Source organism: Bombina bombina, chromosome 1 (assembly GCF_027579735.1).
Source record: "Bombina bombina isolate aBomBom1 chromosome 1, aBomBom1.pri, whole genome shotgun sequence".
Lineage (NCBI taxonomy): Eukaryota > Metazoa > Chordata > Amphibia > Anura > Bombinatoridae > Bombina > Bombina bombina.
This window is the reverse complement of record NC_069499.1, coordinates 1,332,609,639-1,332,635,210: the sequence shown is the minus strand read 5'-3', so window position 1 is coordinate 1,332,635,210 and position 25,572 is coordinate 1,332,609,639. Positions and strand designations below refer to the sequence as shown.

General features: G+C 38.5%; 1 protein-coding gene across 1 annotated transcript in view; it reads right to left on the bottom strand.

Annotated features, from left to right (window-relative positions):
• Positions 1–25,572, bottom strand: part of LOC128649086 (mixed lineage kinase domain-like protein) — a 166,059-nt gene that overhangs the window by 46,725 nt on the left and 93,762 nt on the right. The window contains exons 8-9 of the mRNA XM_053702149.1: positions 24,595–24,743; positions 4,327–4,376 (exon numbers count right to left, since the gene is read on the bottom strand). Coding sequence (XP_053558124.1) covers positions 4,327–4,376; positions 24,595–24,743 — 199 coding nt within the window. The remainder of the gene's footprint in view (positions 1–4,326; positions 4,377–24,594; positions 24,744–25,572) is intronic.

Sequence of the window (25,572 nt, the reverse complement as noted above, 5' to 3'; positions counted from 1 at the left end):
CCCCGTTCCATTGACTGAGCATGCATAAGTGTAAAGCTATCAAGTGGAATCGAGCAAAGGGAACTATGTCCATGGAAGCTACCATCAAACCTATTACCTCCATACATTGGGCCACTGATGGCCATACAGCAGACTAAAGAGATAGGCAAGAATCTTTTCATTGATAGGGAATCTATAATGGTTCCTAAGAAGACCACCCTTTTAGCCGACACAAGGAAACTATTTTTCAAATTCTCCTTCCATCCGTAGGAACGAAGAAAAGACAACAAGATCTCTGTGTGAAATTTTGCTAGTTGAAAAGATAGTGCCTGAACCAGAATGTCATCCAGATTAGGTGCCACTGCAATTTTCCCAAAACCGAATTACTGCCAACATTGCTCCCAGGACCTTTGAGAAAATTCTGGGAGCTGTGGCGAGGCCAAATGGAGGAGCCAAAAACTGAAAGTGTTTGTCCAGATAGACAAACCTCAGAAATTTGTGATGATCCCTGTGAATGGGAAAGTGGAGGTACGCATCCTTCAGGTCTATGGTCGCCATGAACAAACCCTCTTGCACTAGAGTAAGAATGGAACAGATAGTCTCCATTTTGAAGGACGGCACTCTGAGAAACTTGTTGAGGAACTTTAGATCTAGAATAGGCCTGAAAGTTCCCTCTTTTTTGGAAACCACAATTTGGAATAGAACCCTAGACCCTGTACTAGGACTGGAACTATCACTCACAAGAGGGAAGGGAAAGATCCTGTACACATTTTAAGAACACCTCTCTTTTTATCTTGTCTACAGATAATCTTAGAGGTGGAACCTGCCCCTGGGAGGAAATGCATGAATTCTAACTTGTAACCTTGGGATACTATGTCCACGGCCCACAGGTCTGGGACATCTCGTATCCATGCTTGAGAAAACAGAGTCTGCCCCCCATTTGATCCGATCCCGGATCGGGGGCAATCCCTTCATGCTGACTTAGCTGCAGGCTTCTTAGTTTGCTTCCCCTTGTTCCAAGAGTGACTGCATTTCCAAGAAGGCTTGGACTGTTCCTGCTTGGTAGAGGAGGGGAAAGACTTACCTCTGAAGCTACAAAAGGAACGAAAATTACTCTGATGTCATTTCGGCCTATTCTTCCTATCTTGTGGCAGAAAAGATCCTTTACCACCTGTGATGTCAGAAATAATTTCTGCCAACCCCCGGTCCAAACAAGGTCTTACCCTTGTAAGGAATTGCCAAAAGCTTAGACTTAGAGGAAACATCAGCTGACCAAGATTTCAGCCATAATACTCTATGTGCCAAAATTGCGAAACCAGAGATTTTGGCTCCCAACTTAATAACCTGCAATGAGGCGTCAGTAATAAAGGAATTGGCTAACTTAAGTGCCTTAATCCTATCCTGTATCCTGTCTCTACATGGAGGGATTCAGACAAAGCATCAAACCAATATGATGCTGCACTTATCACTGTAGCAATACACACCGCCGGTTGCCATTGGAGACCCTAATGAATATACATCTTTTTCAAGTAAGCCTCCAGCTTCTTGTCCATATGGTCCTTGAAAGAGCAGCTATCCTCAATAGGAATAGTAGTTCTCTTAGCCAAGGTAGAAATTGCCCCTTCCCCCTTGGGTACCGTCTGCCATGACTCCTTAATGTAGTCCGCCACCAGGAACATTTTTCTAAAAACCGGAGAGGGAGAAAAAGGAATTCCAGGTCTCTTCCATTCCAGGGTAATAATCTCTGTAGCACGGTCTAGCCCAGGAAACACCTCCCCAGAAGAGGGGACATCAAAGTATCTATTTAATTTGCTAGATTTCTTAGGGTTGACAACGACAGAGGTATCAGAGTCGTCCAAAGTAGCCAAAACCTCCTTTAACAAAACACGAAGGTGTTCACGCTTAAATCTGAAGGAAACAACTTCAGCATCAGAAGAAGGAATTATACTATCCGAATCTGAGATGTCACCCTCAGAGGCTACCAAAGTATCCTCCCCTTCAGACTCATGAGAAAGAGCCACTTGATTAGCCTGAACAGGATCAGAAACCTTACTATCTGATTCTCAAATTTTCCTCTTGCATTTTCCCTAAAGCATAGGAATGGCAGCTAATGCCTCAGACACTGCCGAGGATACCTGGGCAGCAATTTCAGCATGCAAATACACTCCTCCAGGAGATTGTGAGGAACCGCAGGGCACTGCATGCGATGATGATAAAGTTTGGGACTCTTGAGAAGGCTGTGACATTACCTGAGCAGCATCAACCTGAGAGAATACTGGCTCAGAAACAAAAAGTATATCTTTGTACATTAAAGTTCTTTCAATACAAGAAGAACAAAAAGGGCAAAGGAGGTTCCACTTGGTTATCAAAACAAAGTTTGTACTCTACAGAAGGCACAGACTCTTGGTCCATATTGCAAGTACATTTCACACACACACATTTTTTTTTTTTTTTTTTTTTAATTGTGATACTGTATCTTTAAGATTGTGATTCTCAGAGTAATCAAAATCCCTTATCAGGGATACAGAACAGACTTTGCCAAATATATAAATTTGAATTGCCGCAAATGCAAATTTTTCAAGCACCAAAGTTTTTCTTTTAGGAGAATAAACTACAAAACCTCTTATAACAGCCTCTACACCTCAGCGATATAGCTGAGGCGCCTACCTGCCCCCTCTGCGATACTGAACTGATTGTGAGTCAGATGAATAGAACGGAGCAGTTCCGGAACTCCTAGAATGATCCGTTGATGTCACACAGGAAGCTATTATAAGCTGCATCACTAATGAAAAACGCGCGCTTTAGCATTCCCTTAGAGAAGGATCTGCCTCTCCTATGACGTCAGAGGCAGTCCCAGCGGCCATAAGAAATTTTCATACAAACGGCAATTTTTCCAGCCAATCATGGAAAACACTTATAGAAAATTAGAAATGTACCTATTAAGTCAGACCGGCTTTACTCTACCGGATTAACAGGGTAAAACATAAAAAAAACATACTGAGCCACCAATGATTCTTAAAAACTTAAAACATCTCGTATCTTAAAGAATCATCTCTCAATCTTTTACGTTACACAGTGCCTGCTACCTGCCTTTATTCATCCTGAACTTCAGGAATGTAAAAGTCTCATATAAAGTGCAGACTAAAAACTGCTGTAGTACCAGAGTTCTTACCATAAGAAACCAAAAATGGCACATACCTGCACCCTTGACTGTCCGGCAGGAGGACAGCTCACCCAGCATGAGAGGAAGCCACTCCTCACAGAGACCTGTGGAATGAAGAAAGGACAGAGTAAACCTACTCTGGCTTTCTATATCAGAGCAGCAATTTGTCAGGAAAACGCAGTGATGCCAACCTCACAAGTTCCAAACTGCTTGAAAGCCACCACTGCCCTACTGAAGAGACTAACGTGGAACAGAGCAAGACCCTATCATGAGACGAAAGATCAGAGCAAACTTACTCTGGCTTTTAAAATAATAAAATCTTGATTGAAGAAAATCTTCAGACACCAAAACTTCACCTCCTCCTTGCACCGAAGGCAAAGAGAATGACTAGGGATTGTGGGAAAGGAAATTATACTTAACAGCTTTGCTGTGGTGCTCCTTGCCTCCTCCTGCTGGCCAGGAGTGATATTCCCAACAGTAATTGATGATCCCATGGACTCACCATATCTTAGGAAAGAAAGAGAGCTTAGGAAAGAAAGAGAGCTTAGTCATGTATTTTACATTTAATATTTTTGGGCCGTGGCAAACCATGGAAATCAAATCCACAGATATACGTGTGTATATATATATATATATATATATATATATATATATATATATATATATATATATATATATATATATATATATATATATATATATATATATATATATATATACATATATACATATATATATACATACACATACACATACATACACACACACACACACACATTTTCTGCAGTTTAGAGATTGTTTTTAAGTTATTACAACTAACAATTCAGATTTTTTTGGGGAAGCCACTCAAATACATTTCTTCTTTGCTGTGTTCTCAAAACAAGTTATTAGGCAAAAAAAAAAAAAAAAGGAAAAAAAACCCTCTCTATCAGTATAGCAAGCTGGCAGATTTTTCCAAAGAAAACCTCAGCCAACAAATCCTTACCCAGAGTTCCCTGCTTCAATGGGAAAAAACTTTTAGCTGAGTATAAAGGTACAGATGTGCTATTCAACGATCTATTAGGTCCATTTAATCAGATATTCCAAATCAAGTGTTTATGGATTTTGGAATAATATTCATATTTTATTAGCGATGCATAATACCATTACAATTATGTACTGTCAGTATCAGTCTTGCAACTTACTCTGTAACGGAACCAATCCACTTGCAATCTCCCACAACACAACTCCGAGGCTAAAAAAAGACAGAAGAAAAATTAAATAAAAAGAGAAAAAAGGGCTTAAAATCACAAATTACAAAAAGGGTATAACAATTCCATATAAAAAACAAAATTTATGCTTACCTGATAAATTTCTCTCTTTTGCGATGTACCGAGTTCACGGATTCATCCTTACTTGTGGGATATTATCCTTCCTAACAGGAAGTGGCAAAGAGAGCACCACAGCAGAGCTGTGTATATAGCTCCCCCCCTTAACTCCAACCCCAGTCATTCGACCGAAGGCCAAGGAAAAAAAAGGAGAAACTATAAAGGTGCAGAGGTGACTGAAGTTTTCAATAAAAAACACCATCTGTCTTGAATAGACAGGGCAGGCCGTGGACTCGGTACATCGCAAAAGAAAGAAATATATCAGGTAAGCATAAATTTTGTTTTCTTTTGCATGATGTACCGAGTCCACGGACTCATCCTTACTTGTGGGATACCAATACCAAAGCTTTAGGATGAAGGGAGGGACAAGACAGAAACCTAAACGGAAGGCACCACTGCTTGCAAAACCTCTCTCCCAAAAATAGCCTCCGAAGAAGCAAAAGTATCAAATTTGTAAAATTTTGAAAAGGTATGGAGCGAAGACCAAGTCGCAGCCTTACAAATCTGTTCAACAGAAGCATCATTTTTAAAAGCCCATGTGGAAGCCACCGCTCTAGTAGAATGAGCTGTAATTTTTTCAGGAGGCTGCTGTCCAGCAGTCTCATAAGCCAAACGGATGATGCTTTTCAGCCAAAAGGAAAGAGAAGTCGCCGTAGCCTTTTGACCCCTACGCTTTCCAGAATAGACAACAAACAAAGAAGATGTTTGACGAAAATCTTTGGCTGCCTGCAAATAAAATTTCAAAGCATGAACCACGTCCAAGTTATGCAACAGACGTTCCTTCTTAGAAGGATTAGGACACAGAGAAGGAACAACAATTTCCTGATTGATATTCCTGTTAGTAACAACCTTAGGTAGGAACCCAGGCTTGGTACGCAAAACCACCTTATCAGCATGGAAAATAAGATAAGGCGAGTCACATTGTAATGCAGATGGTTCAGAAACTCTTCGAGCTGAAGAGATAGCAACTAGAAGATAGAAATATATATCAAACAGCGCTGTGTGGAGTGTCCTATAGCTCCTAGAGAGAATGGGTCTCTAGCTACCCACAAAAAGATAGACAGTGAGGAATTATTCAAAAGGAGCGCCCCTAAGGAGGCAAGGACTGGTTAAAGGAATCTAAGTGTAGCTATGCCAATGAAATTGTAGAGTATATGCGCACAAAGGCTGCTAAAAAGTCAAACAATTAAACAATGTGAACAAGGCTGCTAAAAGTCTACAACTTCAACAATAGGATACTAGAATACTAGCTCATTGAATATTTAATACCATATAAAATATCATAAACATATGCATGGATCCATGGCTTAAAAACATAACAAGAATTCAAATATAAAAAATTAGAAACAAATTAGAAACAATGGAAACAATAAAACAATGAATACGGACATTATTAAAATATATAAAAATATGTATAAAAATATGCAATGTCTCGATATTAGATCAATGTATCTTCCAGATACAGTGGGGTGTGGATGACTGAAATAGTTCAGTAAGATCTAGATCTCCAAATAAAGTTACTATAGTTCATCAAATAGGTGATAAATCCAATGTGCTGGTGCAGAAAAAATCCTCAAATAGTGTTTATGCACAAAAAGAAGAGAAAATAAATGAAAAAACAGAAGTTAGAAGTCAAAAGTGAATAATTCGCAAGTGTAAAATACAAAAATGAAAAATTCAAAAATAAAATAAAAAGTTCAAAAAATGGCCATTGTGACGATTTGATGAAATAAATTGATAGATAATATAAAAATGCAATAAAAATACAAAGTGTGTCCAAAAAACAAAACAGAAGTAATGTATTCCTAAAAAATAGGTGAATTATTAACAAAAATCCTTAGTGGAGATTTTCATCCCAAGGAATCCCAATATGTATCTTCAAATCCTGTGGAAAAAATATTTTCGATTAGGCCCCAGAAGAGTATCAGGACCTCAGGAGAAATTGCTTGCTGCTTGTCTGCATAAACTAAATGCGCAACTGAGGCGTGAAAATAGGCACCGCCCATCTCACTCGATGTTGCTGGGGCCTACAAAAATCCATCAAACCTTGTTTGTAAGCCATGTGGGTTATAAAAACCCCTAAATAAGCCAAATGAACCCTCAAACACATGTCCCATCAGAATAAAAAAAAATGTTCCTCCCAGAAACACACAAACGTTTGCCCAATATCTCATATACAAACTGAGTGCCCCAAAAATTAGCCCTTAATGCAAGCTAGTAATGACTCTTACTAATGGGGATACTGTCAGCCTTTCTGAGTTAACACAGTCTCTGCAGAAAAAATGACTAAACATACCTCATTGCTGTATAGCAAGAAACCGTTCCTCACACTGAAGTTTTCCTGTACTCCTCAGCTTCTGTGGGAACAGCAGTGAACCTTAGTTACAAATGCTAAGATCATCATCCTCCAGGCAAAAATCTTCATCTATGTCCTGCCTGAGAGTAAATAGTACAACACCGGTACCATTTAAAAATAACAAACTCTTGATTGAAGATAAAATAAAACTAACAGTTTAACACCTCTTTCACTTTACCCTTCCTTAGAACCGGCAAAGAGAATGACTGGGGGGTGGAGTTAAGGGGGGAGCTATATACCAAGCTCTGCTGTGGTGCTCTCTTTGCCACTACCTGTTAGGAAGGATAATATCCCACAAGTAAGGATGAATCCGTGGACTCGGTACATCATGCAAAAGAAATATACATTGATCAGATACATTTTGGAGCTTACATATAAATATCTTGTACAGTCAGTCAATAAAGTTTTATCATGATTACATCTTATTACTAACAAAGCAAAATGTCCTGGTTCTGTCCCTTCTGATATTTTATGACAAAAAGTTTTTTATGACAAAAGTTTTGAGTGGGCCTAAGATATTTCTAAAATAGAAATAACAGTCTGAATTTGCATGTATTTTTCACATACATTTTAAAGATGGAGTCCGATTCCAGTAATTTACTTATGTATTTAAAAGCAAGATATGGACTATAGAATAGATGGATGTATATTGGATATAATTAATAAAAACTTTGTAAAAACAAGAGGACAAACACTCCGAGTGTTAGAATTTTTTTTTACTCGTTTGTTTAAAAAGACATACATGGGGTGGGGGAGGGGAGATGGGATTGTGGGAGATGCCGCCTTTCCCCTCCCCTCCCTTGTTGTGTGTTTTTTTTTTCTTCTTCTCCTCCTCCTCATCTTGCCCCCCCCTTCCCTTCCTATCAGGCATACCCTTTCCCTCCCATCGTACCCTCCTCAATTTCCCACAATTGAATAGGATAATATTGCTTAGAAATGAATACTAATTAAATATCAGAACTAGAACTATCGATGTATGACTCGATTATAGCGTTGTTTCTATAGTTGCAACCCATTGACATTTCCTTTCTGTTAAAATAAATGTGACTACATTTATCATCATTATGTATAAGTTATCATTCTAAGAGGAATATACAGTGGATATAAAAAGTCTACACACCCCTGTTAAAATGTCAGGTTTCTGTGATGTAAATAAATGAGACAAAGATAAATCATTTCAGAACCTTTTCCACTTCTAATGTGGCCTATAAACTACACAACTCAATTGAAAAACAAACTAAAATATTTTAAGAGGAGGTAAGTAAACAAAAAAAACTAAAATAGTGTGGTTGCATAAGTGTGCACACCCTCTTATAACTGAAGATGTAGCTGTGTTCAGAATTAAGCAATCACATTCAAAATCATGTTAAATAGGAGTCAGTACACACCTGCCATCATTTAAAATGTGCAGGGGTTAGAGTCTGAGCAGGATTGAACTTTGTCTGATCAAGCATATGCTGTATATTCTCTTTTCCTGCAGACTTGCCCCTCATAGACTTTGACAGTTTTTCTAAACATTAACAAAATGGATTTACAAAGCTTATTTTCTTTGACACCGCTCACTGCACTTGCCTTGGAGCGGTTAACACTTGAGGACACTTTTGATAAACAGGATGAAGTCCTGGGGATAAGCGAAACCTTTTTACTGTTAGAAAGGACTTTGTTAAAAGAATATAAAACATGGTGGGACAAGAGGGCCCTGGAGAAATATTTACAACTCAATATGATCCCAAGAGGACTACGACTCCACAAATACCCCACTTTTTTAGTTGAGGACCCTGACTTTAGCGCTACATGGAATGAAATTTTGAGTGACTGCTCTAAAAAATTAATGATGCTTATTGTCAAATTCAAAACCACCCAGCTTGTTAAAATTAGAAAAGAACTAGAAAATATACAAACACAACTTAATAGCTTTGTTGATAATTCTAAGTATAATGAATTGGATAAGCTTCTAAGTGATACTGTTTTGAAATTTAGAACTGACTTAGACAATTTCAAGTTGAGGAAGTTTAAAAGAGACAATGATGATTATGTTAATAATAAGGTTTATACATGGCTTACTCGTAGTAACAAGAGTCACAAACAAAGGAGGTTTAAACCTAAGATCCAAACAAATGTTAAAGTCAATGACAACATTGCCAGTATACCCTTGAATGAAACTAAAAAGAGAGTCACATTCTCTGACACAGAGGGTACTGATGATGAAGCAGGAGTTCTTTCAGCAATAAGTGATTCCAGTGGTGAGGAGGATTATATACCCCCCCCCCCTAAGAGTATCATCAGAAATAGTAATGTAACACACAGAGGGAGAGCTAATTTAAGAACAGATAGTATTGTGACCAGGCAACAAACTAGAGATAATAGAAACTGTGTCTCTGTTAGTTTGCCCACCTCTCGAGAAGCAGTTTTTTTGAGTGATAATGATGGAGATCTTGGTGCAAGTAGTACAATGGTACACACATTAACACAACCCCAAGAACATCAGGTTTTTTTACCAGGGTCAACACCAAAGAGAAGGAGGGGGGCCTCGAGGAAGAGGTCGAAATGCAAGGGCCCAAAGAGGCAGAGTGCATTACAACAAGTACCAGATTTAAAAGTGATTAATCTATCTGGTAGAGACTTAACTTCTTATGAATTGGAAGTTTTGAGTATGGGCCTTAGTTTTGTCCCCACCAGATCTTTTAATCTGTTTGAGACTATCACAGATGTCAATAGGTTAGTGAGGGACCTCACCCTTCAGAAATATTTCTGGCATAACAGTAGTAATGGTGACATGAACAGTCAGTCTGACAGTGATGTGAATCATAGTCCTATAGACACATACCCTAGTATTTCAGACATCTTTGATTTTGAGGAGGCTAGTGACTATTATGTTTTGCAGGATCTTGGGTCTCATCATTTGAGAGATCCTGCACATGTAAAGGTCTCACATGCAGTGTTAATTTCGTCGACTAAAATGACTATAAAACTAAAGAAATTCTGATGACTAAAATGCAACTAAAACTAAAATGGCATTTTAGTCAAAAGACTATGACTAAAACTAAATCAAAATGACATTTTAGTCAAAAGACTATGACTAAAACTAAATCAAAATTTGCTGACAAAAACATTTTATGGAAAGTGTTATAATCAATTGATATCCAATTACTGCTCTTTGGTAAAATTTACGAAACTTAATTTTATTACATTTTAAGATAAAGACATGTTATATACCACAACAGTTAAATCTGTTAAATCTGTATTGCATGTTCAAACCTTAATACCATAAATAAAAACAGGTTAATAAAACTTTACTCCAGGAGTATATAATGAGTTTGGAAGTTCTAGAGCAGTGCTAATATCGTTGGCGAAAATTTTTCGAATCTGTGAACAATGAATTGATTCTTCCTATATAAATAAGCATAACCCACGAATATGGGTTTAAGTTATGCTGTGCTAGCAGCAGAAACTTTTTGTTGTGTTGAGTTACTTGATACTTGTTTTAATTATTAACTCCTGGAGTATATAATCAGTTTGCAAATTATAGAGAAATGCTTAAATAATGCATTACGTTTTAACTAAACCCCTTAGATTTTAGTAAACTAAAATCTACTGGAGATTTAGTTGACTAAAATCTACTGGAGATTCAGTCGACTAAAACTAAAACAATTCAGATGACTAAAATACGACTAAAATGCCATTTTAGTCAAAAGACTAAAACTAAGACTAAATTGAAATTTGCCGTCAAAATTAACACTGCTCACATGGTAATTTTAAGCCTAGATCTGTGTTTTATCCTGTAGCTATGAGAGGTCCCTTTTTGGAGGCCTTTCACCACAGGGTGGAACAAGATCTAGTGAAGTTGTCCAATAATAAAGTAACATATTCAAATCTACGACCTGAGCTTCGCCAAGCATTGATGGACTTGCAATCCTATGATGATATAGTCATAAGGCGAGCCGATAAAGGCGGTAGTATTGTTGCTTTGGATAGAGCTTCATATATACAAGAAGCCATGAGACAGTTAAATGATAGAGATGTTTACACTAGACTTGTGAGGAATCCTACAGAGGCTTTTAAAAAGGATCTGATGGATCTACTGGATGATGGTGTTCAGGAGGGAATCTTTGTTGGCAGCTAATCCTGTTATACCGATTTTTCATCACCTCCCCAAAGTGCATAAATCCTTGGAGGAGGTGAAAGGTAGACCTATTGAGTCAGGTATCGGTTCCCTCTTTGAACACCTCTCCAATTGGGTTGAAACACTTTTACAACCCTTGGTCCTACAATTCCCTTCATACCTGCGAGACACCAAACATTTGGTGTCTAATCTGGATAAGATGTCTTGGGGTACCACGTCCTCCTGGTTAACAATAGATGTGGTTGGCCTATATTCGGCAATTCCACACAATATAGGGGTAGATGCAGTAGCAGAAATCCTAAAAGACTTCAGCAACTATGATCATGACCTAAGGATGTTTATTTGCAGAGCATTGGACTTCCTTTTAACGCATAACTTTTTTCGTTTTGAGGGTGATTTTTACCTCCAGAGACGTGGGACCGCGATGGGTGCGAAGTTTGCACCATCCTACGCTAACATCTATATGGGATGGTGGGAACGGTCCCACGTCTTTGGAGGTGAAAGCCCATTTCATGACAAAATAAAACTATACAAACGTTTTATTGATGACCTCTTCTTCATATGGCAGGGCACTGAGGAGGAGGCCAAGCTATATGTTGATTATTTGAATGCAAACAAAGTAGGTTTGCAGTTCACATATCAGTTTGAAAAGGTAAAGATTCCTTATTTAGATATAGTCTTAGAAGGGGTCATTGAAACCAACAGCATTAAAACCACGTTGTATAGAAAACCTATTATGTCAAATACAATATTACATGCAAAAAGTAACCACCCTAAGCATACAGGCTTTGGGGTGGCAAAAGGGCAATTTATGCGCATTAAGAGAAACTGCTCTGAAGATAGTGATTTCCTTCTAGAGAGCAGCAAGTTTAAAGAATCTCTATTGCAGAGAGGGTATCGACCCAAGACAGTAAATAGAGCATTCTTAGAAGTGTCACGAATGGATAGGGCCACAATCATAAATAATGAAACTATCAAACGTCAAAAACGATTTGATCTTTCAAGACCCACCTTCTCTACCACTTACAGTCCTCAATTTTATGATATTTGTGGCATTATCAAGAAACATCTACCGATAGTGTCGGCTGAAGATAGCCTGAAGGACTATGTAGAAGGAGGTTGTAACTATGTATTCAGGAGAGGGTGTACTATTGGAAATCTAATATCACCCAGTTTATTGAAAAAAACAGGAACACACACAAGTAGTTGGCTTACAATAAAAGGCCACTACAAATGCAACTATACAAACTGCATTGCCTGCTCACACGTATGTATTGGTCAGACTTTCCAATCACGTGTTACCAATAAGGTGTACACTCATGAAAGCTGTAGCACATGTCGCAGTACATATGCTGTTTATCTTATTGAATGCACCAGCTGTAGGCTGCAGTATACAGGATGTACTACTAGGGAGGCAAGAACCAGAGTAAGGGAGCATTTAAATGACATCAAGAACAATATTGAATGCTCAGATCTGTCTAGGCATTTCATCTACTGCCACAATCAGGATGTAACTTCTTTTAGTTGGCAAATAATAGAGTTAGTAAAACCTAGATCAAGAGGAGGAGATAGAACTAGTCACCTCCTATATAGAGAAGCCTTCTGGATCTTCCAGTTACAAACAAGAAGACCAAAGGGCTTAAATATTGAGGGGGATGTCATTAATTTTTGGAAAAGGACTTAAATACAAACACACCACTCACCTGTTTTTAAAATAATGTAGTTTTGGTGCAGGAGAGGGGTTCTTTATTATTAGTCTTTTTTGGCTAAATGCTGTCCCCTAATGCTAACAAGATCTCTTTATAGTCACTGTCAGACCACTATGAAGAGTCACTTATCTAATATACTATTTTTCATTGCCTCTAAAATTTTATATTCTAGTTACTGGAACACATGAGATGTTAATAAGCCAGTCCTAAATATTTGGATTTTAGGTCTGTGAAGTCTGGAATTCAAGTGACTATGAGAAATGGTATATTTATACTTTGTATGAGCTAAGCACTTTCGTTTTTAAGTCTTATTCCCTGAACATTTACAAATATTTTGCAATTGAGGACCAGCACATTGCAAAAGCATATAAAGTTATTTAGTTTTTAAATAAAACATATGTTACATCAATCAAATAAGGATTGAGTAAAGAATTAAATACAATGTGAATACAAACATTTTACAAATAAAATTAATATGTCCACATTTAAATAATAGAATTTGTACTAGAGATATGCATATGTATTATATCAAGTGCAACAAATAACAAACACCAATATAGCTGGAAGTGAAAGAGTTAATCCTATGCAAGTGTTAGAGATTTGAGTAATTAACTTTTGAGCAAATGAAATCACAGCAAATCTCAGGAGCCATTTTGGCTAATGTGTATAAAAGAGAGGCATTTACAATGTTAACTTATGTCTATGAATAAGGCCAGGGGGGCCGAACCGCGTAAGACAGCTTAAGGGATGAGCTGTGATTGAAAAAACTATCTGGATTTTAACAATGTTTTACATTTGAATAAAGCTTTGATCTTTTGAGCGCTAAACTTGACTCGCTGGTGTTCTTAAACTTTTTGTGTTATCATTTAAAGTGCCTCTGATTAACCCCAAATAAAGTTCAGCTGTTCTAGTTGGTCTTTCCTGACATTTTCTTAGTTGAATCCTACAGCAAAAGCCATGGTCCGCAGAGATCTCCCAAAGCATCAGAGGGATCTCATTGTTAAAAGGTATCAGTCAGGAGAAGGGTACAAAAGAATTTCCAAGGCATTCAATATACCATGGAACACAGTGAAGACAGTCATCATCAAGTGGAGAAAATATGGCGCAACAGTGACATTACCAAGAACTGGACGTCCCTCCAAAATTGATAAAAAGAAGAAAACTGGTCTGAAAGGCTGTCAAGAGGTCTACAGCAATATTAAAGGAGCTGCAGGAATATCTGGCAAGTACTGGCTGTGTGGTACATGTGACAACAATCTCCTGTATTCTTCATATGTCTGGGCTATGGGGTAGAGTGGCAAAACGGAAGCCTTTTCTTACCAAGAAAAACATCCAAGTCTGGCTAAATTTTGCAAAAACACATCTGAAGTCTCCCAAAAGCATGTGTGAAAAGGTTATGATCTGATGAAACCAAGGTTGAACTTTTTGGCCATATTTCCAAAAGATATGTTTGGCACAAAAACAACACTGCACATCACCAACAGAACACCATACCCACAGTGAAGCATGGTGGTGGCAGCATCATGCTTTGGGGCTGTTTTTCTTCAGCTGGAACTGGGGCCTTAGTCAAGGTAGAGGGAATTATGAACAGTTCCAAATACCAGTCAATATTGGCACAAAACCTTCAGGCTTCTGCTAGAAAGCTGATCATGAAGAGGAACTTCATCTTTCATTATGACAATGACCCAAAGCATACATCCAAATCAACAAAGGAATGACTTCACCAGAAGATGATTAAAGTTTTGGAATGGCCCAGCCAGAGCCCAGACCTGAATCCGATCAAAAATCTGTGGAGTGATCTGAAGAGGGCTGTGCACAGGAGATGGCCTCGCAATCTGACAGATTTGGAGTGTTTTTGCAAAGAAGAGTGGGCAAATCTTGCCAAGTCAAGATGTGCCATGCTGATAGACTCATACCCAAAAAGAGTGCTGTAATAAAATCAAAAGATGCTTCAACAAAAGTCTTAGTTTATGGGTGTGCACACTTATGCAACCATATTATTTTACGCCTAGATTACGAGTTTTGCGGTAACAGGGGTGAGGTATTAACTTGCACGTTATTCTCACCGCTCACTTCCTGCAACGCTGGTATTACGAGTTTTTACAAACCCAGGCCTAGATTTGGAGTTCGGCGGTAAAAGGGCTGTTAACGCTCCGCGGGTTTTTTTCTGGCCGCACCATAAATTTAACTCTGGTATCGAGAGTTCAAACAAATGCTGCGTTAGGCTCCAAAAAAGGAGCGTAGAGCATATTTACCGCAAATGCAACTCTCGATACCAGAGTTGCTTACGGACGCGGCCGGCATCAAAAACGTGCTTGTGCACGATTCTCCCATAGGAAACAATGGGGCAGTTTGAGCTGAAAAAAAACCTAACACCTGCAAAAAAGCAGCGTTCAGCTCTTAACGCAGCCCCATTGTTTCCTATGGGGAAACACTTCCTACGTCTGCACCTAACACTCTAACATGTACCCCGAGTCTAAACACCCCTAACCTTACACTTATTAACCCCTAATCTGCCGCCCCCGCTATCGCTGACCCCTGCATTACACTTTTAACCCCTAATCTGCCGCTCCGTAAACCGCCGCCACCTACGTTATCCCTATGTACCCCTAATCTGCTGCCCTAACATCGCCGACCCCTATGTTATATTTATTAACCCCTAATCTGCCCCCCACAACGTCGCCGACACCTGCCTACACTTATTAACCCCTAATCTGCCGAGCGGACCTGAGCGCTACTATAATAAAGTTATTAACCCCTAATCCGCCTCACTAACCCTATCATAAATAGTATTAACCCCTAATCTGCCCTCCCTAACATCGCCGACACCTAACTTCAATTATTAACCCCTAATCTGCCGACCGGAGCTCACCGCTATTCTAATAAATGTATTAACCCCTAAAGCTAAGTCTAACCCTAACACTAACACCCCCCTAAGTTAAATATAATTTTTATCTAACGAAATAAATTAACTCTTATTAAATAAATGATTCCTATTTAAAGCTAAATACTTACCTGTAAAATAAATCCTAATATAGCTACAATATAAATTAGAATTATATTATAGCTATTTTAGGATTTATATTTATTTTACAGGCAACTTTGTAATTATTTTAACCAGGTACAATAGCTATTAAATAGTTAAGAACTATTTAATAGTTACCTAGTTAAAATAATAACAAATTTACCTGTAAAATAAATCCTAACCTAAGATATAATTAAACCTAACACTACCCTATCAATAAAATAATTAAATAAACTACCTACAATTACCTACAATTAACCTAACACTACACTATCAATAAATTAATTAAACACAATTGCTACAAATAAATACAATTAAATAAACTATCTAAAGTACAAAAAATAAAAAAGAACTAAGTTACAGAAAATAATAAAATATTTACAAACATAAGAAAAATATTACAACAATTTTAAACTAATTACACCTACTCTAAGCCCCCTAATAAAATAACAAAGCCCCCCAAAATAAAAAATTCCCTACCCTATTCTAAAATACAAATATTACAAGCTCTTTTACCTTACCAGCCCTGAACAGGGCCCTTTGCGGGGCATGCCCCAAGAATTTCAGCTCTTTTGCCTGTAAAATAAAACATACAATACCCCCCCCCCCAACATTACAACCCACCACCCACATACCCCTAATCTAACCCAAACCCCCCTTAAATAAACCTAACACTAATCCCCTGAAGATCTTCCTACCTTGTCTTCACCATACCAGGTTCACCGATCCGTCCTGGCTCCAAGATCTTCATCCAACCCAAGCGGGGGTTGGCGATCCATAATCCGGTGCTCCAAAGTCTTCCTCCTATCCGGCAAGAAGAGGACATCCGGACCGGCAAACATCTTCTCCAAGCGGCATCTTCTATCTTCTTCCATCCGATGACGACCGGCTCCATCTTGAAGACCTCCAGCGCGGATCCATCCTCTTCTTCCGACGACTAGACGACGAATGACGGTTCCTTTAAGGGACATCATCCAAGATGGCGTCCCTCGAATTCCGATTGGCTGATAGGATTCTATCAGCCAATCGGAATTAAGGTAGGAATTTTCTGATTGGCTGATGGAATCAGCCAATCAGAATATAGTTCAATCCGATTGGCTGATCCAATCAGCCAATCAGATTGAGCTCGCATTCTATTGGCTGATCGGAACAGCCAATAGAATGCGAGCTCAATCTGATTGGCTGATTGGATCAGCCAATCGGATTGAACTATATTCTGATTGGCTGATTCCATCAGCCAATCAGAAAATTCCTACCTTAATTCCGATTGGCTGATAGAATCCTATCAGCCAATCGGAATTCGAGGGACGCCATCTTGGATGACGTCCCTTAAAGGAACCGTCATTCGTCGTCTAGTCGTCGGAAGAAGAGGATGGATCCGCGCTGGAGGTCTTCAAGATGGAGCCGGTCGTCATCGGATGGAAGAAGATAGAAGATGCCGCTTGGAGAAGATGTTTGCCGGTCCGGATGTCCTCTTCTTGCCGGATAGGAGGAAGACTTTGGAGCACCGGATTATGGATCGCCAACCCCCGCTTGGGTTGGATGAAGATCTTGGAGCCAGGACGGATCGGTGAACCTGGTATGGTGAAGACAAGGTAGGAAGATCTTCAGGGGATTAGTGTTAGGTTTATTTAAGGGGGGTTTGGGTTAGATTAGGGGTATGTGGGTGGTGGGTTGTAATGTTGGGGGGGGGGTATTGTATGTTTTATTTTACAGGCAAAAGAGCTGAAATTCTTGGGGCATGCCCCGCAAAGGGCCCTGTTCAGGGCTGGTAAGGTAAAAGAGCTTGTAATATTTGTATTTTAGAATAGGGTAGGGAATTTTTTATTTTGGGGGGCTTTGTTATTTTATTAGGGGGCTTAGAGTAGGTGTAATTAGTTTAAAATTGTTGTAATATTTTTCTTATGTTTGTAAATATTTTATTATTTTCTGTAACTTAGTTCTTTTTTATTTTTTGTACTTTAGATAGTTTATTTAATTGTATTTATTTGTAGCAATTGTGTTTAATTAATTTATTGATAGTGTAGTGTTAGGTTAATTGTAGGTAATTGTAGGTAGTTTATTTAATTATTTTATTGATAGGGTAGTGTTAGGTTTAATTATATCTTAGGTTATGATTTATTTTACAGGTAAATTTGTTATTATTTTAACTAGGTAACTATTAAATAGTTCTTAACTATTTAATAGCTATTGTACCTGGTTAAAATAATTACAAAGTTGCCTGTAAAATAAATATTAATCCTAAAATAGCTATAATATAATTATAATTTATATTGTAGCTATATTAGGATTTATTTTACAGGTAAGTATTTAGCTTTAAATAGGAATTATTTATTTAATAAGAGTTAATTTATTTCGTTAGATAAAAATTATATTTAACTTAGGGGGGTGTTAGTGTTAGGGTTAGACTTAGCTTTAGGGGTTAATACATTTATTAGAATAGCGGTGAGCTCCGGTCGGCAGATTAGGGGTTAATAATTGAAGGTAGGTGTCGGCGATGTTAGGGAGGGCAGATTAGGGGTTAATACTATTTATGATAGGGTTAGTGAGGCGGATTAGGGGTTAATAACTTTATTATAGTAGCGCTCAGGTCCGCTCGGCAGATTAGGGGTTAATAAGTGTAGGTAGGTGTCGGCGACGTTGAGGGGGGCAGATTAGGGGTTAATAAATATAACATAGGGGTCGGCGATGTTAGGGGTAGCAGATTAGGGGTACATAGGGATAACGTAGGTGGCGGCGATTTGCGGTCGGAAGATTAGGGGTTATTTATTTTAAGTAGCTTGCGGCGACGTTGTGGGGGGCAAGTTAGGGGTTAATAGATATAATACAGGGGTCGGCGGTGTTAGGGGCAGCAGATTAGGGGTACATAAGTATAACGTAGGTGGCGGTCGGCAGATTAGGGGTTAAAAATTTTAATCGAGTGGCGGCGATGTGGGGGGACCTCGGTTTAGGGGTACATAGGTAGTTTATGGGTGTTAGTGTACTTTAGGGTACAGTAGTTAAGAGCTTTATAAACCGGCGTTAGCCAGAAAGCTCTTAACTCCTGCTATTTTCAGGCGGCTGGAATCTTGTCGTTAGAGCTCTAACGCTCACTGCAGAAACGACTCTAAATACCGGCGTTAGGAAGATCCCATTGAAAAGATAGGCTACGCAAATGGCGTAGGGGGATCTGCGGTATGGAAAAGTCGCGGCTGAAAAGTGAGCGTTAGACCCTTTAATCACTGACTCCAAATACCAGCGGGCGGCCAAAACCAGCGTTAGGAGCCTCTAACGCTGGTTTTGACGGCTACCGCCGAACTCTAAATCTAGGCCCCAGCGTTAAAAGACAAAAAGTAATTATAGAGCAAAATTTTGCTCCAAATCTCACTCCAATACCAGCGCTGCTTAAGTCAGCGGTGAGCAGGTGTAACGTGCTCGTGCACGATTTCCCCATAGCAATCAACGGAGAGAGCCGGCTGAGAAAAAGTCTAACACCTGCAAAAAAGCAGCGTATAACTCAGTAACGCAGTCCCATTGATTCCTATGGGGAAATAAAATTTATGTTTACACCTAACACCCTAACATGAATACCGAGTCTAAACCCCCCTAATCTTACACTTATTAACCCCTAATCTGCCGCCCCCGACATCGCTGACACCTACTTTATATTTATTAACCCCTAATCTGCCGCTCCGGACACCGCCGCCACCTACATTATATTTATTAACCCCTAATCTGCTGCAGCAACCTACCTACACTTATTAACCCCTAATCTGCCACCCCCGACATCGCCGCCACTATAACATATTAACCCCTAAACCGCCGCACTCCCGCCTCGCAAACATTAGTTTATTATTAACCCCTAATCTGCCGTCCCTAACATCGCCGCCACCTACCTACATTTATTAACCCCTGATCTGCCGCCCCCAATGTCGCCGCAACTATATTAAAGTTATTAACCCCTAAACCTAAGTCTAACCCTAACACCACCTAAAAAAATATAATTTAAATAAATCTAACTAAATATTCCTATCATTAACTAAATAATTCCTATTTAAAACTAAATACTTACTTCTGCCCGTCTGGAGGACCACTTTGCCCGGCTTGGATGAAGACGTTTCCCGGTAAGTCAATCTTCAGGGGGTTAGTGTTAGGTTTTTTTAAGGGTGTATTGGGTGAGGGTTTTTTAGTTTAGGGTTTGGGCTGCAAAAGAGCTAACTGCCCTTTTAATGGCAATGCCCATCCAAATGCCCTTTTCAGGGCAATGGGGAGCTTAGGTTTTTTTAGTTAGTATTTTATTTGGGGTTGGTTGTGTGGGTGGTGGGTTTTACGGTTGGGGGGGTTGTTTGTATTTTTTTTTACAGGTAAAAGAGCTGATTACTTTGGGGCAATGCCCCGCAAAAGGCCCTTTTAAGGGCTATTGGTAGTTTAGTTTAGGCTAGGGTTTTTTTTTTATTTTGGGGGGGCTTTTTTTATTTTAATAGAGCTATTAGATTAGGTGTAATTAGTTTAAATATCTGATAAATTGTTTATTATTTTCTGTAATTTAGTGTTTTGTTTTTTTTTGTACTTTAGATAATTTAATTTTATTTATTTAATAGTATTTAATTTAGTTCATTTATTTAATAATTGTGTAGTGTTAGTGTAACTTAGGTTAGGTTTTATTTTACAGGTACTTTTGTATTTATTTTAGCTAGGTTTTTATTAAATAGTTAATAACTATTTAGTAACTATTCTACCTAGTTAAAATAAAAATAAACCCTACGCTAGCTACAATGCAACTATTAGTTATATTGTAGCTAGCTTAGGGTTTATTTTACAGGTAAGTATTTAACTAAATAATTCCTATTTAAAACTAATGATAGGAATATTTAGTTATGGTTAGACTTAGGTTTAGGGGTTAATAACTTTAATATAGTGGCGGCGGCGGCGACGTTGGGGGCGCCAGATTAGCGGTTAATAAATGTAGGTAGGTGGCGGCGATGTTGGGGACGGCAGATTAGGGGTTAATAAGTGTAGGTAGGTTGTGGCGACATTGGGGACGGTAGATTAGGGGTTAATAAATATAATGTAGGTGACGGCGATGTTGGGGGCAGCAGATTAGGGGTTAATAAATATAATGTAGGTGACGGCGGTGTCCGGAGCGGCAGATTAGGGGTTAAAAAATGTATTTTAGTGTTTGCGATGCGGGAGGGCCTCGGTTTAGGAGTTAATAGGTAGTTTATGGGTGTTAGTGTACTTTTTAGCACTTTAGTTATGAGTTTTATGCTACCGCGTTGTACATAAAACTCATAACTACTGACTTTCAAATGCGGTAGGAATGTTGACGGTTTAGGGTGTACCGCTCACTTTTTGGCCTCCCAGGACAAACTTGTAATACCAGCCTGATGGATGACTTTATCTAAGGAAGCCCAAACACCAATACTTGATATGGTAATTTATGACATGGGCTACCAAGAGCTATGTTGCCACAGTGTTTTAAAGCGGTTCCTTCATGTTCCTGTATACTATCAAACTGTTTAACCTTTTTGATAATGTTTGCCATGGGCTGTGCTGTATACTCATTACCCCTAGGTTCAGACGAATCCAAAATATATTGTAAATGCGTCTTTACTTTTAGTACTAGGGTTAAAATGTATTTGCCCATAGTCTACTATATATGTATACTCCTTATATGCTATAAGCTGCACTATTAGGCCTAATTAATTTCTATTTTAGAAATATCTTAGGCGGACTCAAAAAACTTTTTTGTCATAAGATATTTAACCTATACACAGTGTTGAGGTTTCACTGTGTCCTTTTGAGTGCCTTTTGCCTTAAACAATTAGCCCCATCTACTGGGAGACTTAGATATATTCTCTGAGAAAATATAATTTATCTAGATCAGTGATTTGCAACCTTTTTTTTGCCGTGGCAAACTTTTTTACATTAAAAAATCCTGTGGCACACCACCATCCCAAAATTTTACAAAATCACACATTGTAGCCTAATACAGGATATATATACAGTATATATATATATATATATATATATATATATACACACACTGTACTGTGCTGTCATGCCATGCCTTCTACAAACTATACATGACATATTGACATTGTTTTACAAACAATCATAATGATTGTCTGTGAATGAATGTCAATGTCATGGTTGTAAATGATGCCTGATGAGTCTGTCACATACCTCCCAATATTTCAAAATTTGAAAGAGGGACACCCCTGCACTGTTGTCAATCTGCCGCGGCACACCTGAGGATCTCTCACGGCACACTGGTTGAAAAACACTGATCTAGATTACCCTTTTGATATTTTCCCTACCTAATCTACAATTCTAGGTGAGCAAAAAAAACAAAAAAAAAACAAAACAAAAAAAAATTAATAATAATAATAATAATAATAATAATAATAATAATAATAATAATACTACACATACATACATACATACACACACACACACACATATCTTCCTCTTCTCTCCCACCCCCCTCCCCTCCTTTTCCAAATCACTAAAAATGTTGACTCCATTTATCCTAGTCCACACAGACTATCTGGTTTATTTGATTTTTGTATTCTGGCCCCATATATATTTTATACATTTCCCCCATAGTTTAACCCCTTAATGACCGGACCATTTTTCAATTTTCTTACCCTTAATGACAATGGCTATTTTTACATTTCTGCAGTGTTTGAGTTTAGCTGTAATTTTCCTCTTACTCGTTTACTGTACCCACACATATTATATACCGTTTTTCTCGTCATTAAATGGACTTTCTAAAGATACCATTATTTTCATCATATCTTATAATTTACTAAAAAAAAAATGATAAAATATGAGGAAAAAATGGAAAAAAACACACTTTTTCTAACTTTGACCCCCAAAATCTGTTACACATCTACAATCACCAAAAAACACCCATGCTAAATAGTTTATAAATTTTGTCCTGAGTTTAGAAATACCCAATGTTTACATGTTCTTTGCTTTTTTTGCAATTTATGGGGCAATAAATACAAGTAGCACTTTGCTATTTCCAAACCACTTTTTTTCAAAATTAGCGCTAGTTACATTGGAACCCTGATATCTGTCAGGAATACCTGAATATCCCTTGACATGTATATATTTTGTTTTAGAAGACATCCCAAAGTATTGATCTAGGCACATTTTGGTATATTTCATGCCACCATTTCACCGCCAAATGTGATAAAAAAAAAAAAAAGTTCACTTTTTCACAAATTTTGTCACAAACTTTAGGTTTCCCACTGAAATTATTTACAAACAGCTTCTGCAATTATGGCACAAATGGTTGTAAATGCTTCTCTGAGATCCCCTTTTTCAGAAATAACAGACTTATATGGCTTTGTGGTTGCTTTTTGGTAATTAGAAGGCCGCTAAATGCTGCTGCGCACCACACATGTTTTATGCCCAGGAGTGAAGGGGTTAATTAGGGAGCTTGTAGGGTTAATTTTAGCTTTAGTGTAGTGTAGTAGACAACCCCAAGTATTGATCTAGGCCCATTTTGGTATATTTTATGCCACCATTTCACCGCCAAATGCGAGCAAATAAAAAAAAATACTTTATATTTTTCACAATTTTAGGTTTCTCACTGAAATTATTTACAAACAGCTTGTGCTATTATGGCAGAAATTGTTGTAAAAGCTTCTCTGGGATCCCCTTTGTTCAGAAATAGCAGACTTATATGGCTTTGGCGTTGCTTTTTGGTAATTAGAAGGCCGCTAAATGCTGCTGCGCACCACACGTGAATTAGGCCCAGCAGTGAAGGGGTTAAATTAGGTAGCTTGTAGGGAGCTTGCAGGGTTAATTTTAGAGATCAGCCTCCCACCTGACACATCCCACCCCCTGATCCCTCCTAAACAGCTCTCTTCCCTCCCCCACCCCACAATTGTTACCGCCATCTTAAGTACTGGCAGAAAGTCTGCCAGTACTAAATAAGAGGTTTTTTTTTTTTTAAAATAAAAATTATAAAATATTTTAGTTGTGATGGACCCCTGCCTTAGCACCAACCTCCCTGATCCCCCCCTCCAGCTCTCTAACCCTCTCCCCTACCTAATTACCGCCATCTTGGGTACTGGCAGCTGTCTGCCAGTACCCAGTTTGGCCCCACAAACCAAACTATTTAAATTTTATTTATAACTTTTTTATTTGTATTTTTAATTATTTCTGTAGTGTAGCAGCCCCCCCCACAATACCCCCACCCCTCCCCCTCCCAGATCCTTTTATATGTAAAAAAAAAAACTTTTTTTTTTAACTTTTTTTTCCCCCCTTCCTTCATTGGTGTCAGTGTGGCTAATGCGCGCACGTGCACGCCCGTGCATGTGCGCGCATCGTGCACGCGCGCGCGCATCGTGCACGCGCGCGCACACGCTCCCTCCTCCCACCGGGCAAAGGCACCATCGGCACCATCACTACCGGTGCAGAGAGGGCCACAGAGTGGCTCTCTCTGCATCGGAGGCTTGTAAAGGGGTATTGCAGGATGCCTCCATATTGAGGCATCACTGCAATACCCTCAGAGCTGCTGGAAGTGATTGTGATCACTTCCAGCACTCTGTTAGACAACTGACGTACCAGGTACGTCCATTGTCATTAACTGCTTGTTAATGCATGACGTACCTGGTACGACAGTTGTCATTAAGGGGTTAATATAGTCATTTAGTCTATTTGTTTTATAAATCTTATAGTCATAAGCTTCCAGAATGACTTGTTTAGATAAAAGATTTTTTGATTGTTTAACTGACAGAATTTTCTTGATTATCCCGTTATTAAAGATCAGAATGAAATCAGAATTAAACAAATTAAAACAGACATCTTTGAGTACCTATACAAGATTAATGTATTATTTAATAGATAATGCTTTTGAATAATAGCCCATACTGACCTATAGATCTCACTACTCTTGTTATATGCTGTGATACTCTTCAAGGCCTCTGGTGCGATGTATGCCAAGTCAGTATTTTCATTGCGTTTATTTGCATTAGGAGTTTTTCTCATGGATGACTCCGTTTTTGAGAGCTCAAATCCAGCCAACTGAAGAAAAGAAAAAAAAAAGAAAAAAGAAAAAGGCTGTAACAGAGATCATATCACCACATGCAGGCACTGTTAATAACATATTAAAACAATTCTGGAACTTGTTTCTATTCTATCCCAAAGGCATCATGTTGAGGAGTGTTACACTGAATGATTTCTGAGGTATTTGTTCCCCAGAAGAGACTACATCATTACAATTAATTATCTGACTTCATTTTCATCCAAGTCTGGAGACTTTACTTAACATTACTAGATCTATTTTTTATATATAATTAAAATACAGCTAGATTACGAGTTTTGTGTTATAAATCAAATAGCATTGTTTTGGCCCATAATGCTTAATTTTCCCTAACGCTGCTATTACAAGTCTTGTCGGTATAGGTGTACCGCACACCTTTTAGCCAGTCACACAACGTCAGTACCGCACTTTTAAAAAAGTCCTTTTTCAATGGGACTCCCATAGCGCTGGTATTACGAGTTTGCCTGGGAGGCCAAAATGTGAGTGGTATACTCTATAACCACAAGATCCGTAACCTATTAACCCCTAAACCGAGGCCCTCCCGCATCGCAAACACTATAATAGAGTTATTAACCCCTAATCTGTTTCTCCGGACATCGCCGCCACTATTAAAATGTATTAACCCCTATTACGCCTCTCCCCGACATCGTCGCCACTATAATAAACCTATTAACCCCTAAACTGCCGCCCTCCCGCATCGCAAACACTATTTAAATATAATTAACTCCTAATCTGCCGTCTGTCCACACCGCTGCTATAATAAACCTATTAACCCCTAAACCGAAAGCCCCCACAACGAAATATACTTAA